We start from the raw sequence: 15,940 nt of genomic DNA, 5'->3' as shown, positions 1-15,940 counted from the left end.
TCTCCCCTACCCTCTCTCTCCCCTACCCTCTCTCTCCCTACCCTCTCTCACCCCTACCCTTTCTAACTCCTCTCTCTCCTACCTTCTCACTGTCCTCTCTCTCTCCCACCCTTTCTCACTCCTCTCTCTCTCCCACCCTTTCTCACTCCTCTCTCTCCCCTACCCTTTCTCACTCTCTCCCCTACCCTTTCTCACTCTCTCCCCTCCCCCTCTTCTCAATCATTCCCCTCCCCTCATTCATTCTCCTCCCCTCACTCATTCCCCTCCCCCTCTTCTCACTCATTCACCCCCTCAAGCTCCACCTCTCCGCTCTCGCGAGCTCTCTGTCTATCAGGCTGCGCGGAGCGGGATTTCCGCTCTCTTTCTCCGGGCGCCGCTGTTGCTGCGGGATGAAGGTGAGGATCGGGCCTCCCGTCCCAGCCCATCGCCCACCCCCACCGGCCCCGCTCAAAGCGCCGGTCCTTATACCCTCACCACCAGCGGACCCGGCCTTTCAGCCGCCCGTGCCGGCTGTGAGCGCTCGGATGGCGGCGGATTGAGAAGGGCAGCCCGGGGCCTCGGGAGGAGGGTGTGGGAGGCCGCGGTGGGGGGGAGGAGGTGGCCGGGCCGGCTGCAGGCCCTAGGCCCCGCTCCACGCCGCTGTGGCCGAGTGCAGCGCCGGCAGTGAGCTCCCGTGCGCACAAACTGAAGCGACTGTTTTGCCTTTTGCAGCTCAACATCTCTTTCCCAGCCACTGGCTGCCAGAAGCTGATCGAAGTGGACGATGAGCGAAAGCTGCGGACTTTCTATGAGAAACGCATGGCCACCGAGGTTGCTGCGGACTGCCTGGGAGACGAATGGAAGGTAAACCGGAGCCCGCCATGTGTGGTGCTGGATGGTGGCTGGTCCCACTGTGCACTGGGTGCTCACTGGGGAATTAATGTATTGGGGGGAAAAAACAGAAGGGCGGTCCGTATCATACAGGATTTCTTCATTGAAAGTTTAATGTTACACGTGTCCCTATTTGGTGTTGCTGTCTCCCTGACCGTGCTTATCCTACCCACAGTTTGGGGTCTTTCAGAGCCACTCAGCCCCCATTACTCTAAACATGAACAAGAAACTTGAATCCAGAGGCGAGAGTGACTGCACTTGACATCAAGGCAATATTTGACCTGAGTGTGGCATCAAAGAGGCCCAGCAAAACTGGAGCGGGAAAAGAAAATGTCCACTGGTTGGAGTCATTCGCAACACAAACATAGATGGTTGTGGTGGTTGGAGGTCAATCATCTCTGTCCCAGGACATCACTGCAGAGTTCCTCCAGGTAGTGTCCTGCACCCAACCATCTGCTGCTTCATCAATGGCCCTCCTTTGTTTGTAAAGTCAGAAGTGGGGATGCTCACTGGCAATTGCATTCCTCAGACACAGAAGCAGTCTGCACCCATATGCAGCAACATCTGGACAACATTCAGGCTTGGGTAAAAAGTAACAGCCAAGCAATGATCATCTCCAACAACAGAGAATCTAAACTAAACGCCTGCCAATTGACGTTCTTTGATATTACCATAGCTGAATTCCCCACTATCAACATCCTGGGGTTGCTATTAACCAGAAACTGAATTCGACCAGCCATATAAATACTGTGGCTACAAGAGACTGGGAATTCTGTGGCAAATCATATGCCTCCTGACTCCCAAAGCTTGTCCACCATCTATGAGGCAAAAATCGGGAGAGTGATGGAATACTCTCCACTTATCTGGATGAGTGCAGCTCCAACAACACTCAAGGGGCTCGACACCTACCAGGGCTAAGGAGCCTGCTTGATCTGTACCTTGACCACCTTCTTCAACACTCATCCCTCCGCTGCTGACACAGTGATAGCAGTGTGCAACAGATACAAGATGCACTGCAGCAACTCACCAAGCTCCTTTGACTGCAGCTTCCAAACCTGTGACCTCTTCCACCTTGAAGGACAAGGGCAGCAGATGCACAGAAACAGCACCACCTGGAAATTACCCTCTAAGCCACACGCAATTCTGACTTGGAATTATATCGCTGTTCCTTCACTGTCATTGGGTCAAAATCCTGGAACTTCCTCACAGCACTGAGTTACCCCACATGGGCTGCAGAGATTCAAGAAGGTGGTTCACCATTTTCTCAAGGGCAATTAGGGATGGCCGAGCCAGCACCCAAATCCCACAAATTTATATATTTAAAAATCTTAACTTCAGATGTAGACTGGCATCGCTTCCATCTGGCTGTGTATGTTATGAGGTGGGATCCACAAATGGCAGTAAATGTAACTCATTTTAAGTATCTATTCTATGCATTGTTGTAAGCTAATAATTTATCCGGATTCAGTTGTAGAGGATCACAGCATCAGTGAGGCGGCGCACCTTCTTGAACCCATGTGGTGTAGTAACTCCCAGTGCTGTTGGGCAGTTCTAGGATTTTGACTTAAGGACAGTGAAAGAACGGCGATATAATTCCAAGTCAGAATTGTGTTGTGGCTTGGAGGGTAATTTCCAGGTTGTGCTGTTTCTGTGCATCTGCTGCCCTTGTCCTTGGGTGGAAGAGGTCACAGGTTTGGAAGGTCCCATCAAAGGAGCCTTGAGGAGGAATTGTATAATTCCAGTATGATTTGACAGATCCCAATGCTCACACTTAACTTAGTCTTTAGCCAATAAAAGCAGGATGCTGGAAAACTCAGGTTGGGCAGCATCGATGGAAAGAGAAACAAAGTTAATGTTTTGAGTCCAGTGTGACTTCTTCGGAAGAAGAGTTTCTCTCTCCACAAACGCTGCCAGACCTGCTGAGTGTTTCCAGGACCCTTTATATTTCTGATTTCCAGTGTCTGAAAAATTTTGTTTTTATTTTGGTCTTTAAACTTTTCCTTCCACTGGACTAGTAATCTCTTGTATGGAGAACTTATTCCCTTGTGATCAGTCGAGGAGTGTTATGTGAGGTATACGAATGATATGATGACTGGTTGTCTATGCTGTGAAGTCTGTGGCCTTTCTAAATTATACCTCTGAAAAGGGAAGCAGTGCAACTGTAATCCTGTCCCCCATCTTGAATGTCAAATGTACTAGAATATTTCAGCATCAAGTGGGTGGAGCTGTATATGAGCAGAGTTGAGTTAATTAGTTGCCCTCTGAGAAGGTTGTTGGTTCAATTGCCTCTTGAGAAACTTCACATGATCTGTGCTTCGTGCTGAGAGCACGCAACAGTGTCGAGAGTGGCACCTTTCTTTTTTTTAAATAAAATTAGAGTACCCAATTCATTTTTCCCAATTAAGGGGCAATTTAGCGTGGCCAATCCACCTAACCTGCACATCTTTGGATTGTGGGGGCAAAACCCACGCAAACACGGGGAGAATGTGTAAACTCCACATGGACAGTGACCCAGAGCCAGGATCGAACCTGGCAACAGGGCTAACACACTGCGCCACCGTGCTGCCGAGAGTGCCACCTTTCTGATGAGTTGCCAATGATGTCTTATATTTATATCGCACCTTTAACATAATGAAACATTCTAAGGTACTTTGCAGGAACCTTAAAAATAAAGTATGGCACAGTGCTCCTCGGGTATTAGATTGGGTGACCAAACGTTTGCTCAAAGAAATAGGTTTTAAGTAGCGTCTTAGGAGAAAAGGGAGATGAAGGTGCAGAGATGTAGGGAGTGTATTTCAGACCTTTAGGCCCAGTGACAATAGTGGAGCACATATATGGGGGTTGTGGAGTTGGAGGTAATCAGAGAGATGGGGAAGGGCAAGAACATGGAGTGATTTCAAAACCAAGATGAGAATTTAAAGTATTTCTTGACCAAGTCAATGAGCACAGGGGAACATGACTTGATGCAAGTTGAGGCACAAGCAGCAGTCTCAAGTTTACGGAGGGAGAATGTAGCAGAGCAGCCAGGAGTATGTTGAAATAGTCCAGTTTAGAATAACAAAGGCACGGGTTGGGGTTCAGCAGCAACTGAGTTCAGAGAGCTGCAAAGTCTTTTTTTAATTCAGAGTACCCAATTGTTTTCTTTTCCAATTAAGGGGCAATTTAGTGTGGTCAATCCACCTAGCCTGCACATCTTTGGTTTGTGGAGGTGAGACCCGCACAAACACTGGGAGGATGTGCAAACTCCACACGGACAGTGGCCAGGCCAGGATCAAACGCGGTTCCTCAGCGCTGTGAGGCAATAGTGCTAGCCACTGTTCCACCATGCCGCCCTAAGAGCTGCAAAGCCGAGCAGTGGTTCTGAGATGGAAATAGGTGGTCTTTATAGATGAGAAATTCATCTCTGGATCCAACGTGACACTGAGTTTGCAAACAGATTGTCACCAGAGAGAGGAATGGGAGCCGAGTTTGGAGTGGAATCCGAAAACAATGCCTTCAGTCTTCCCAATATTTAATTGGAAGAAATATCTGCTCATCCAGTACTGGATGTTGGATGAGCAGTCTGCTAATATAGCAGAAGTGGAAGCGGTGGATGTCATCAGCTTACATTTGAAAACTAGTGGCGTACTTTGAGATGATGGCATCAAGGTGTAGCATATAGGTGGGGGGCAATTTGGGGAAGGGGCGAGGAGGAGAGAGAGAGCAGGAGCAGGGGTAATGGGGAACAGGACGATAAGCCATGGCAAGTGATACCACATAAGAGCAGTTACACTCAGCTGAACAACGGTGGAGAGGCATTGGGGATGGACAGCGAGTCTACTGCCAAAAGGCTGCAGAGAGGTCCAGGAAGACAAGTGCAGAAAGTTTGTCATAGTGGCTGTCATTTGTGACTTTGATTAGAACCGTTTTGCTACTGTGATTGAGGCGGAAACCTGATTGGAGAGATTCAGACATGGAGTTCCGAGAAAGATGGGAATAGATTTTGGAGTCAACAATACATTAAAGGATCTGGGGTGGAAGAGGAGTTGGAGGTGCTTTTCATGCTCATGGGGTTACGGGTTGTTTTCGTTAAAGATAGAAATGATGACATTTAAAGGATGGAGAAATGACACCTGAAGAGAGAACAAATTCCAATAAAGGCTAACATGGCGTCCAGCAGGGAAAGGTGAGTTATCAGAGTTTAGTGGGAATAGGATTGAGAAGTTGTGGCCCTGTCTGTGCCTCTAGATTGCCGTGAAAGATTCAGTGACAATGTTCTCCCTGGTGTTCTAACCAATATTTATTCCTCACCAAACAGCAGTAAATAAAACACAATATCTATTTCATCAACACATTGCTGTTTGTGGGATCTTGTCCTAAATTGATGACTAAATTTCAACGGTAGTTGAATGACTAAAGCTGTTTAGAATATCCTGAGGGTTTGGAAGGTGTTATATAAACTCAATTCTTTTTAATTCTGTAATTTCTTCAGGGATATGTTGTACGTATCAGTGGTGGCAATGACAAGCAGGGTTTCCCCATGAAACAAGGTATCTTGACTAATGGCCGTGTCCGTCTGCTGCTCAGCAAGGGGCATTCCTGCTATCGTCCTAGGAGGACTGGTGAGCGCAAACGAAAATCTGTTCGTGGCTGCATTGTTGATGCCAACCTAAGTGTCCTGAATTTAGTTATTATTAAGAAAGGTGAGTGAAAGTTTCTACTCCGGGTTGAAGGGATTGGGATTGCTTTCTGTAATCGTGAATTCACTCCCTGAACTTATCACAGAATAATTACGGGACTGAAGAAGACCATTCGGCCCACCATGTCTGCATCAGCTCCCCATGTGAGCATTGTGACTTTGTGCCATTCTCCTGCCTTTTCTCCATACCCTTGCACATCCTTTCTATTCAAGTGATCATCTAATACCCCCGTGAATACACTCCCGGATCTTCCGATAACCCAAACATTGCCATCCACGGGCTCGGGGCCACCTTCACCCCCACAATCTGACATCATCCCCGAAAAGAACTCCCAGAACCCCACCAATTTCAGGCAGGACCAAAACATGTGTGCAGTTCGCCGGCCCCATTAAACACCACTCTCATCTGTCTTCCACCTCTGAGAAAATAACATTCGTATGCGCTCTGTGCACCACTTTAAATTGAATTTAACTCAATCTCGCACATGAGGAGGCTGAGTTTGTCCTACACAAGGCCTCCCTCCAGACCCTTGCCCTCAAAATGTACCACCCAGCTCCTCCTCCATCGAGTCCTTCTCAATTAACTGTCCTTAGATATCTGAAACCTTGTCTCTCCAATCTCCTCCTCGGACATGATCTTTTCTAGAAAATAAGGGGCAGTAACCATGGAAACGTGGCCAACTTATTCCTCACAAAATTCCTAATCTGCAGGTACCAGGATTCGTTTCCTTTCAACAACTGAAACTTCTCCACCAGCTCCCCCAAGTCTGCAAATCTACCTTCCACAAAAAAGGCCTTAAACCTCTCTTATCCCTTCCTGTTCACAAACCCTGTATGTTGGATCCAATCCCGCTGGAATAGATCGATGATTTCCACAAGTCAAGCCCCACAGCGACTTGCCCTCCAGCTTAAAATGTTGCCTAAACTGATTCCAAACTCTTCTTTAAAAAAAAATTTTTTTATTAGGGTATTTGTAGTTTTTATAATAGTAATAACGACAACAGCAGCAGAAACATGGTACATAAAACATTTCCATCTCTATCACGTACTTCGCACCCCCGATCAATGAAACAATAGCCTAACCTCCCCCCACCCCCCTAGATTTCTGCATCTGCTGACATTTTAATTTTCTCCGAGAAAGTTAACAAACGGCTGCCACTTCGGGACCAACCTAACATTGACCCTCTTAGGGCGAACTTTATTTTCTCGAACCTGAGAAACCCAGCCATGTCACTAACCCAGGTCTCTAATTTCAGGGGCTTCGAGTCCCTCCACACTAACAGGCTACCAGAGAGGCAAAGGCCAAAACATCAGCTTCTCTCGCCCCCTGGACTCCTGGCTCTTCCGACACTCCAACAATCGCCACCTCAGCACCACCCGGGATTTAAGTGTGTGATTCCAAACTCTTGAGCGAAGCAATTGCCACCGGACTCTAAGCCGGTGAGTACAGAAGCTGAGCCATCACCAGTGCCTTCAAACTTGTTCCCATGTCCCCATACACACATCTACCCCCAAACCAACCCTTCCTCCATGACCCATTTCCGAACCTTCTCCACATTTGCCACCCAATAGTAATTTATCAAATTTGGCAATCTTCCCCCCCCCCCCCCCCCCACACAAAATCATAGCATCTCTATAGTGCTGAAGGAGGCCTTTTGGCCCATCGAGTCTGCACCAACCCTCTGTAAGAGTACCCTACCTAGGCCCGCTCCCCCACCCTATAACACTACCTAGCCTAAGGGGCGCCAAGGACCAATTTTATCATGGCCGATCAATCTATCCTGCACTGTGGGAGTACACCGGACCACCCGGAGGAAACCCACTCAACCACAGGGAGAAAGTGCAAACTCCACACAGTCACCCAAAGTTGGAATTGAACCTGGGTACCGGGCGCTGTAGGCGGCAGTGCTAAGCACTGTGCCACTATATTAGTTCCGTTCCAAAATTAATCTCTGAATCCAAAGGCACCATGCCCACCCAAATAACGGCCACAATTATGCAATTTGCCCTCCCAAAAAAGTATAGGCATGAAAATTGTGAGATTCTGAAAAATGAAAACATAGTGAAGAATGTCATTTTCATGTTTTTAAAAATAATTTCGAATACACAATTCATTTTATTAATAATAATAATCGCTTATTGTCACAAATAGGCTTGTGACTTTTTCCAATTAAGGGACAATTTAGTGTGGCCAATTCACCTACCCTACACATCTTTGGGTTGTGCGGATGAGACCCATGCAGACACTGGGAGAATGTGCAAACTTCACACGGCAGTGACCCGGGATCGAACCTGGGTCCTCGGCACCGTGAGGGAGCAGTGCTAAACGTATTCATGTTTTGGACCCCTCTGCCAGCGATAACAAGAACATCCCACCTCTTTAAATCCTCCTTCACCCTCTACTAAATTAGCCAATAGCCACATTCAACTTGTGCAACAGAGCTCAACTATGCGCCACCTGTGTTCCCAGATACCGAAAACCGACCTAACCAGCCGAAACGGCAAATTCTCTAGGCCCATTCTTTGTATCTAGCAACTTACCAGGAACACCTTGCTTTCCCCCACATTTAACTTAAACCCCGAAATTGAGCCAAATTTAGTCTGTCTCCATAATCCTACTCCAGGTCCATACATGTAACAGCAAGTCATCCACAAATCCCAGAGAACCTGGGTTTGATCCTGGCTCTGAATCACTATCCATGTGGCATTTGGACATTCTCCTCGTCTCTAATTGGAAATTCTCTTCTTTAAAAAAAAGACCCCTTCCCCACCAACTACTCGACCATCTTGGTCACGTATTCCGTGGTTCTGGTCTGTTCAGTGCCCTCGGGCAGCCCTCAAATTCTGCCTCCTTAAGCAGTTCTCCAGGTCGTTGATTTCTCTCCCATCCCCCCCCCCCCCCCCCGGTGACGAGCTGCCCCTCAAACATGGTCACAAACATCCCCCACCTTTTCTTGAACTCCCCTACTGAGCCCCCTTAACTCATACTTTATCTTCTCTAACCGCAGGAAGTCGTACAGGTCACCCAGCCATGCTGCTATGCCGATGGCAATGCCGACCGCCACTCCAGCAAAACTCGTCGCCGTGCAATCAGTGAGGCGAAGGCCATGACATCGGCCTTCCCCCTCTCCATGAGCTCCGGCTTCTCTGAAACCCCAAATATCGCCACCCATCATTTCTGCCACCAACGTGGCAATTTGATCCTCGTGGTTAACGACCATCTCTTCCACATTCTGGATCACCGCATTCTGCTTCTCCAGCCTCTTGTCCATGCTCTCCAGGGCAGCCCGAAATGGCTCTGCCACTCGCCAAGTCCTCAGTGACTGCCAGCCTTTGTGTCTCAAATTTGGCCGAAAGGAACAAGAGCAACTGCTCCTTTGATCGCTGTGCTGGCAATAACGCCACCTTTCCCCTCCTGCGCCACACGTGTCCTCCGGGTCTGACAAATGCCCCTTGCTCAACATACTCCTGGTCTGGTAACCCAGCTGGAGAAGAAATCTAGTTCTTCAATATTATCTTTTTTCCACCTGCACCACCCCTGTAAAAATGGCCAAAGAACCAGCCTCCCGACAGGAACCACCTTGTGTGCAACCACCGGAAGTCAGTCTGCCAATTCTGCCTGATATAATTCAACTATGGTCCCCACTGAACTCACGGGTAAAAGTGAAAGTGCTGCATATTACACAATAAGCTTTACCGAGCACACAGTTCCAGCTTTGATTCTCAGTTTATTGGGTTAGCTGATCTGTTTGGGGCCGTGGTGCTGCAACAGATACTGAGATCTAGGGAGAGAGAAAATCAGACACACAGTGTTACTTTTAACCCCCTATGTTTGGTTATACATACAGCTGAGAAAACACTTGTGCGATGTGCTATTTCTTCGTTTTAGGGTGGCAATCCCTTTAAGCTTTGATTTTACATATTCTGTCAGTTGCTTCAATTTGTATTGATATTTTCTTTTTTAAATTTAGAGTACCCAATTATTCTTTTCCAATTAAGGGACAATTTAGCTTCAGCACATCTTTTGGGTTGTAGGGATTAGACCACGCAGGTCCCGGGTCCGTGTGGAGTTTACACATTCTCCCCATGTTTAGGAATGTGTGAAAGCTGTCACTGGGAAAGCGGATGTAATTGGCAAGAATAGGGGAGTGAAATAGATTTCTCCATATATTGAATGTCCAGTCGAGTGAGGTCTCAGCATTGCATATTTGTACGAAATATGTTTGAAAGTACAACTTCCTCAAGGATATTTTTTCTGAGTAGGTGAGAAGGACATCCCTGGTCTGACCGACAATACCGTGCCCCGTCGTCTTGGGCCAAAGAGGGCTAGCAAAATCCGCAAGCTGTTCAACCTGTCCAAGGAGGATGATGTACGCCAGTATGTTGTGAGGAGACCTCTGAGCAAGGAAGGTGCGTATGTTTTCCTACATGCTCTGGAATAGTTTAAAATTCCTACCCTGTTTTTCCCACCCTCACCGCCAACAATGTAGAAGGAGCTTGTGTACTTTTACCCAAAATGTCTGCTGCTTTCTTCTCTTCCCCAGGTCTATCAGATCAGACTTCCCCAAAGGTTCCCCCACATTAGCCCTACACTTGCATCTTCTCCACTTTTACTGTTAACTCCTCTGAACACATCTTGTCCATGAGACCCATTCTGTTCCTACCAACCTTCCTCTCCTGGTCCCCACATTAGCTGATGGTTTTAACAGCTCCTTCACTATCATCGTCCCTTTCTCTCCTCAGTCCTTGAACATGTTGTTTCCTGAATGAGGGAACAAAAACAATGGTTGTGTTAGTGGACCAGCAGTCCGCAGACCTGTACTAAAGGTCTAGAGACGCCCATTCAAATCCCACCCTGACAGCTGCAATATGTAAATTAATTAAATTAAATTAATATTTGGAATAAAAACAAGTACCCATAATGGTGGCCATGAAACTCCCAGATTTGCACAAAACACCCGTCTGGTTTATTAATGTCCTTTAGGTAAGGAAGTCTGCTGTCTTTACCTGGTCTGGCCTATATGTGACACCTGACTGACAGCATTGTGGTTGAATCTTAACTGCCTTCTGAAGAAAGGCAGTTAAGTCCACTCAGTTGTATTCTGAAGGTGATTCACCAGCACCCCGTCGATAGTAATTAGGAATGGGCAATGAATGCTGAGCCACCGTGACAACCAAACTCCATGAATGAATTTAAAATCACTCGTGCTTCCCTTTCCGTCAGATATAGACTTTTCCCATCTGCTTTCTAATCCACTGCAGTACTGAGAGTCAACAATGGCCTCTTATTTGACTGACTAGTAAACTACACATCTTTGTCCTCGTCTTGCCTTTGATACGGTTGACCACACCATCCTTCTCCAGTGCCAGCCCTCTGTTATCTAGCTTGGTGAGACTGCACCTGTCAGGTTCCTTTCTTGCTTGTCCAATCATAGTCAGAAAATTGCATCAGTGGCTGCTCCCACATCATTATCTCTGGCCTTCACTGCAGATGTGTCCTTGGCCCCCTTATTTTCCTGATTTGCCCCTGACAGTGTTGTTCATTAACACAGATTCCACATATACGCTGACAACACTCAGCTTTTCTCTGTTGCTGAAACTCTCACCCATGCCCTTATTCCCTCTTGACCATTCTGTTGTACTCTTTGGCCTCCACCTTCCAAACCTGAGCTCATCTAAAACTATGCTCCCCGTATCCTGACTCGCAGCAGTTCCTGTTTACTCACCACCCTGAGTTTGCTGACCTACATTGACGTCCAGTCAAGCAATGATCGGTTTTAAAAGGTTGCATTTGTGCCGCAAATTAAGGGAAGCACTTCCTGCACATGCACAGATGCAGGAATTGCATTGTTGCATCTACTGCATTCCCCACCAAAAGGTATGTCTGAAAATGAAGACCAGGATAGCAAAGCCATGACAGGGAAGAGGGGAAAATGTCAATGAGAAAGTAGTGGCAGTGCCAACAACTGGTTCTTGGATGCCACATCCTGATGCCTTCCAATGAGTCATCAAATAATGTGGGCTCCAGTACTTTTGGCTGTACCGGGGGACGAGACAGGGGTGCCCCCTGTCCCCCTTGCTCTTCGCGTTGGCAATTGAGTCCCTGGCCATGGCACTGAGGGAGTCAGGGAACTGGAGGGGCCTGGTGCGGGGTGGGGAGGAGCATCGAGTGTCGCTGTACACGGACGACGTGTTGCTGTATGTGGCGGACCCGGTGGGGGGGGATGCCGGAGGTGATGAGGATTCTTAGTGAATTCGGGGGTTTCTCGGGGTACAAGTTGAACCTGGGCAAAAGTGAGGTGTTTGTGGTGCATCCGGGGGATCAAGAGGAGGGGATTGATAGGCTCCCATTGAAGCAGGCAGGGAAGAGCTTCAGGTACCTAGGGGTCCAGGTGGCGGGGAGTTGGGGGGCCCTGCACAAGCTCAACCTCACAAGGTTGGTGGAGCAGATGGAGGAGGAGTTTAAGAGGTGGGATATGTTACCGCTGTCACTGGTGGGGAGGGTGCAGTTCGTTAAGATGACGGTGCTCCCGAGGTTTTTGTTCCTGTTCCAGTGCCTTCCCATCCTTATCCCGAAGGCCTTTTTTAGGAGGGTCAACAGGAGTATCACGGGATTTGTGTGGGCGCATGGGACTCCGAGGGTTAGAAGAGTGTTCCTGGAACGAGGCAGGGATAGGGGGGGGGGCTGGCGTTTCCCAACCTCTGGGTACTATTGGGCTGCCAACGCAGCGATGGTGCGTAAGTGGGTAATGGACGAGGAGGGGGCAGCATGGAAGAGGGTGGAGGCGGCGTCTTGTGTGGGCACGAGCTTGGAGGCGCTAGTAACGGCACCGTTGCCGCTCCCTCCAACGAGGTATACCACGAGCCCGGTGATGGCGGCTACCCTCAAAATTTGGGGGCAATGGAGACGGCACAGGGGAGAAATGGGGGGCTCGATGGAGGCCCCGATACGGGGGAACCGTCGGTTTGTTCCAGGGAGCATTGATGGCGGATTTCTGGGCTGGCACAGGGCAGGGGTTGGGAGGTTGAGGGACCTGTTTGTGGAGGGGAGGTTCACGAGCTTGGGGGAGTTAGAGGGGAAGTTTGGGCTCCCCCCGGGGAACATGTTTCGGTACATGCAGGTTAGGGCGTTTGCCAGGTGGCAGATGGAGGGGTTCCCCTTGTTGCCCCCACGTGGGGTACGGGACAGGGTGCTCTCGGGGGTGTGGGTTGGAGGAGGGAGGATTTCGGACATATACCGGGTAATGCAGGAGGTAGACGAGGCCTCGGTGGAGGAACTGAAGGGTAAATGGGAAGAGGAGCTGGGTGAGGAGATTGAGGAGGGGACATGGGCGGACGCCCTGGAGAGAGTAAATTCCTCCTCTTCCTGTGTGAGGCTTAGTCTCATACAGTTCAAGGTGCTGCATAGGGCCCACATGACTGGGTCGAGGATGAGTAGGTTTTTCGGGGGTGAGGACAGGTGTGCTAGGTGCTCGGGGAGCCCAGCGAACCACGCCCATATGTTTTGGGCGTGCCCAGCGTTGGGGGAGTTTTGGAAGGGGGTAGCAAGGACGGTGTCGAGGGTGGTGGGATCCAGAGTCTAGCCAGGCTGGGGACTCGCAATTTTTGGGGTGGCAGTGGACCGGGAGTGCAGGAGGCGATAGAGGCCGGTGTTCTGGCCTTTGCGTCCCTAGTAGCCCGGCGGAGGATCTTGCTCCAGTGGAAGGATGCGAGGCCCCCAAGCGTGGAGTCCTGGATCAATGATATGGCGGGGTTCATTAAATTAGAGAGGGTGAAATTTGCCCTGAGGGGATCAGTACAAGGGTTTTTCAGGCCGTGGCAGCCTTTCCTGGACTTCCTGGCGGAACGGTAGGGAAATAGGCCGACAGCAGCAGCAACCGGGGTGGGGGGGGGTCTGGATTGGGGGGGGAGGAAGAACTGTGTACATGGGTCTGCGGGGATGTGGCGGGTGCTATCTCTTTCCCTTTTGTTGTCTGGGTGCTCTTTTGTTTTTCTTTTCCTTTTTCCTTTTGTTTGAAGTTGGGGGGGGTATTGTTCTTGGGGTGTGACCGCGGTTGTTTGTTAACAGAGTTAAGATGTTTATATTTTGTAAAAATTTCAATACAAATTATTCAAAAAATAATAATAATAAAATTATGTGGGCTCCAGGCTGTGGTGCTGGGATTAAGAGTCCTGTTAACTGCCAACTGAAACAGTCAGGCTGTGCAGGAGCTTGGCCCACAAAGCAGCACGGTAGCATTGTGGATAGCACAATCGCTTCACAGCTCCAGGGTCCCAGGTTCAATTCCGGCTTGGGTCACTGTCTGTGCGGAGTCTGCATATCCTCCCCGTGTGTGCATGGGTTTCCTCCGGTTTCCTCCCACAGTCCAAAGATGTGCAAGTTATGTGGATCGGACATGATAAATTGCCCTTAGTGTCCAAAATTGCCCTTAGTGTTGGGTGAGGTTACTGGGTTATGGGGATAGGGTGGAGGTGTTAACCTTGGGTATGGTGCTCTTTCCAGGAGCCGGTGCAGACTCGATGGGCTGAATGGCCTCCTTCTGCACTGTAAATTCTATGATCTAAAGCCTTTACAGTGCCACAATTCACTGCCAGCTACCTTCACTGGTCTGGACCAGAAACCTTAATTCTCATCCTTGTTTTCAAATCTCTGCATGGCCTTGCTTCCAGCCCTACAAGACTTTGATTCCTCTGGTTCTCCCATTCTGGCCTTTGGTGCATCCTCAATTTTAATCGTTCTACCATTGGCGGATGTGCTTTCAGTTTGCTAAGTCCTAAGTTGTGTAATTTCCTCGATAAACTTATTGATCCCTTCTCCTTTTCCCTAACACCTACCTCTAACCAAGCTTTTGATCACCTGTCGTTGCATCATCTTGTATTGTTCAGTGTCAGCACTTATTTGGAAGCCATTGTGATGTTTTACTGCATAGTCCATAGAAGACCGTTGTAGGTATATCCCAAACAAGGCTCATAAGAACAATGGCATTTCTCTAAAATATTGCAGTGATATGGGAAACTTTGTTTCTATTAGCCATGTGCCAGCTGTGGTTCAAATCACAAAGTTTGTTATTGTGGCACTGAAGAATGTTCATTATATAACAATTGTCTTTGAGATTAGAAATGCAGACAAACTGCGGCTCAGTGGGATTTCTGTTTTGTCAATGTTGAAGAACTGTTAGAATTTTATTTTTAGGTATTTATTTCACACCTTGTCTTCAATTCCCAGGTAAGAAGCCTAGAACCAAAGCTCCCAAGATTCAGCGCCTTGTAACTCCCCGTGTTCTGCAGCACAGAAGGAGGCGCATTGCCCTGAAGAAACATCGTACCCAAAAGAACAAGGAAGCTGCAGCAGAGTATGCTAAGCTTCTGGCCAAGCGAATGAAGGTTAGTTTGTCCGTTTTGAAGAAATACTTTATGTTCTCTGCACCTTGGTTATGCCAGTACGTGAGCCCTTGGCAATGCTGCATTTTTGTCATGGAGCATTATGCTTCACAACATTTACATTGAATGGGATCTGCTGCAGAACCATGCAGCTTTGTCACCTTGCAATATGAGAATTCTAATACTTTCCTCCCATCACTAAGACCCACTCACCTGTCCCTGTTTACCTACATTTACTTAAGTTATGCAAGGACATCAATTAAAAGCTCCCAGCCCTGTTTACATCCTTGCCACTCCCTCTCAAAATTTCTCTGACACCACCCATGAACCCCATCCCAATTTTGTTCTTTTAACCGTTTGCCATAAGCTCTTAAATTTCCTAATTCTTACACCGTCTATAAAGGTTATTTATCTCTTGTAACGCTTCTCATCCTGAACACAATCCCATTTTTTGATTCCATTTATTTTTTCCTTTCAGCCTCGCATGGCACTGAGACATTCTTCTACATTACAGACGCTGCAGAAATGTCATGATTAAACATTTGTTGAAACAGAAGTTGCCTCAGTAAATGCCATTAATATTGAGTGTGGTGCAATAGTACTGTTGTATTAATCTGACTATTTGAATTTGTTTGCAGGAGGCTAAGGAAAAACGTCAGGAGCAGATCGCAAAGAGACGGCGACTTTCTTCACTGAGGGCCTCCACATCTAAATCCGAATCCAGCCAAAAGTAAAAATATTGATGAGATAGACAAAATAAACAGTTTTTGTTGACACCTCCTGGTTTGTTATTTGCACGTTGAAAACAAACGTTTGCGAAAAGATCTTCATTAGTGTCACAAGTAGGCTCATATTAACACTGCAATGAAGTTACTTGAAAATCTACTTGTTAATCTTGGTGGATCTACTATGTTCAAATGGTTTTCATAGAATCTACAGTGCAGAAGGAGGCCATTTGGCCCTTTGAGTCTGAACCGACCCTCCAAAAGAGCACATTATCTCAGCCCACTC

At 47.9% G+C, this 15,940-nt stretch overlaps 1 protein-coding gene across 1 annotated transcript; it reads left to right on the top strand.

The window, feature by feature from the left end:
• The first annotated feature begins 240 nt into the window (after positions 1–240).
• rps6 (ribosomal protein S6) lies at positions 241–15,705 on the top strand. The gene is made up of 6 exons (XM_038804607.1): positions 241–395; positions 712–843; positions 5,342–5,552; positions 9,812–9,958; positions 14,775–14,932; positions 15,568–15,705. The coding sequence occupies exons 1-6, from the start codon at positions 390–392 to the stop codon at positions 15,661–15,663; spliced, it is 750 nt and encodes a 249-aa protein (XP_038660535.1). The 5' UTR covers positions 241–389; the 3' UTR covers positions 15,664–15,705.
• Positions 15,706–15,940: the final 235 nt, after the last annotated feature.

Source organism: Scyliorhinus canicula, chromosome 8, assembly GCF_902713615.1.
Source record: "Scyliorhinus canicula chromosome 8, sScyCan1.1, whole genome shotgun sequence".
NCBI lineage: Eukaryota > Metazoa > Chordata > Chondrichthyes > Carcharhiniformes > Scyliorhinidae > Scyliorhinus > Scyliorhinus canicula.
Note: the sequence above shows the minus strand (reverse complement) of the source record. Positions and strands in the feature narration are given on the sequence as shown.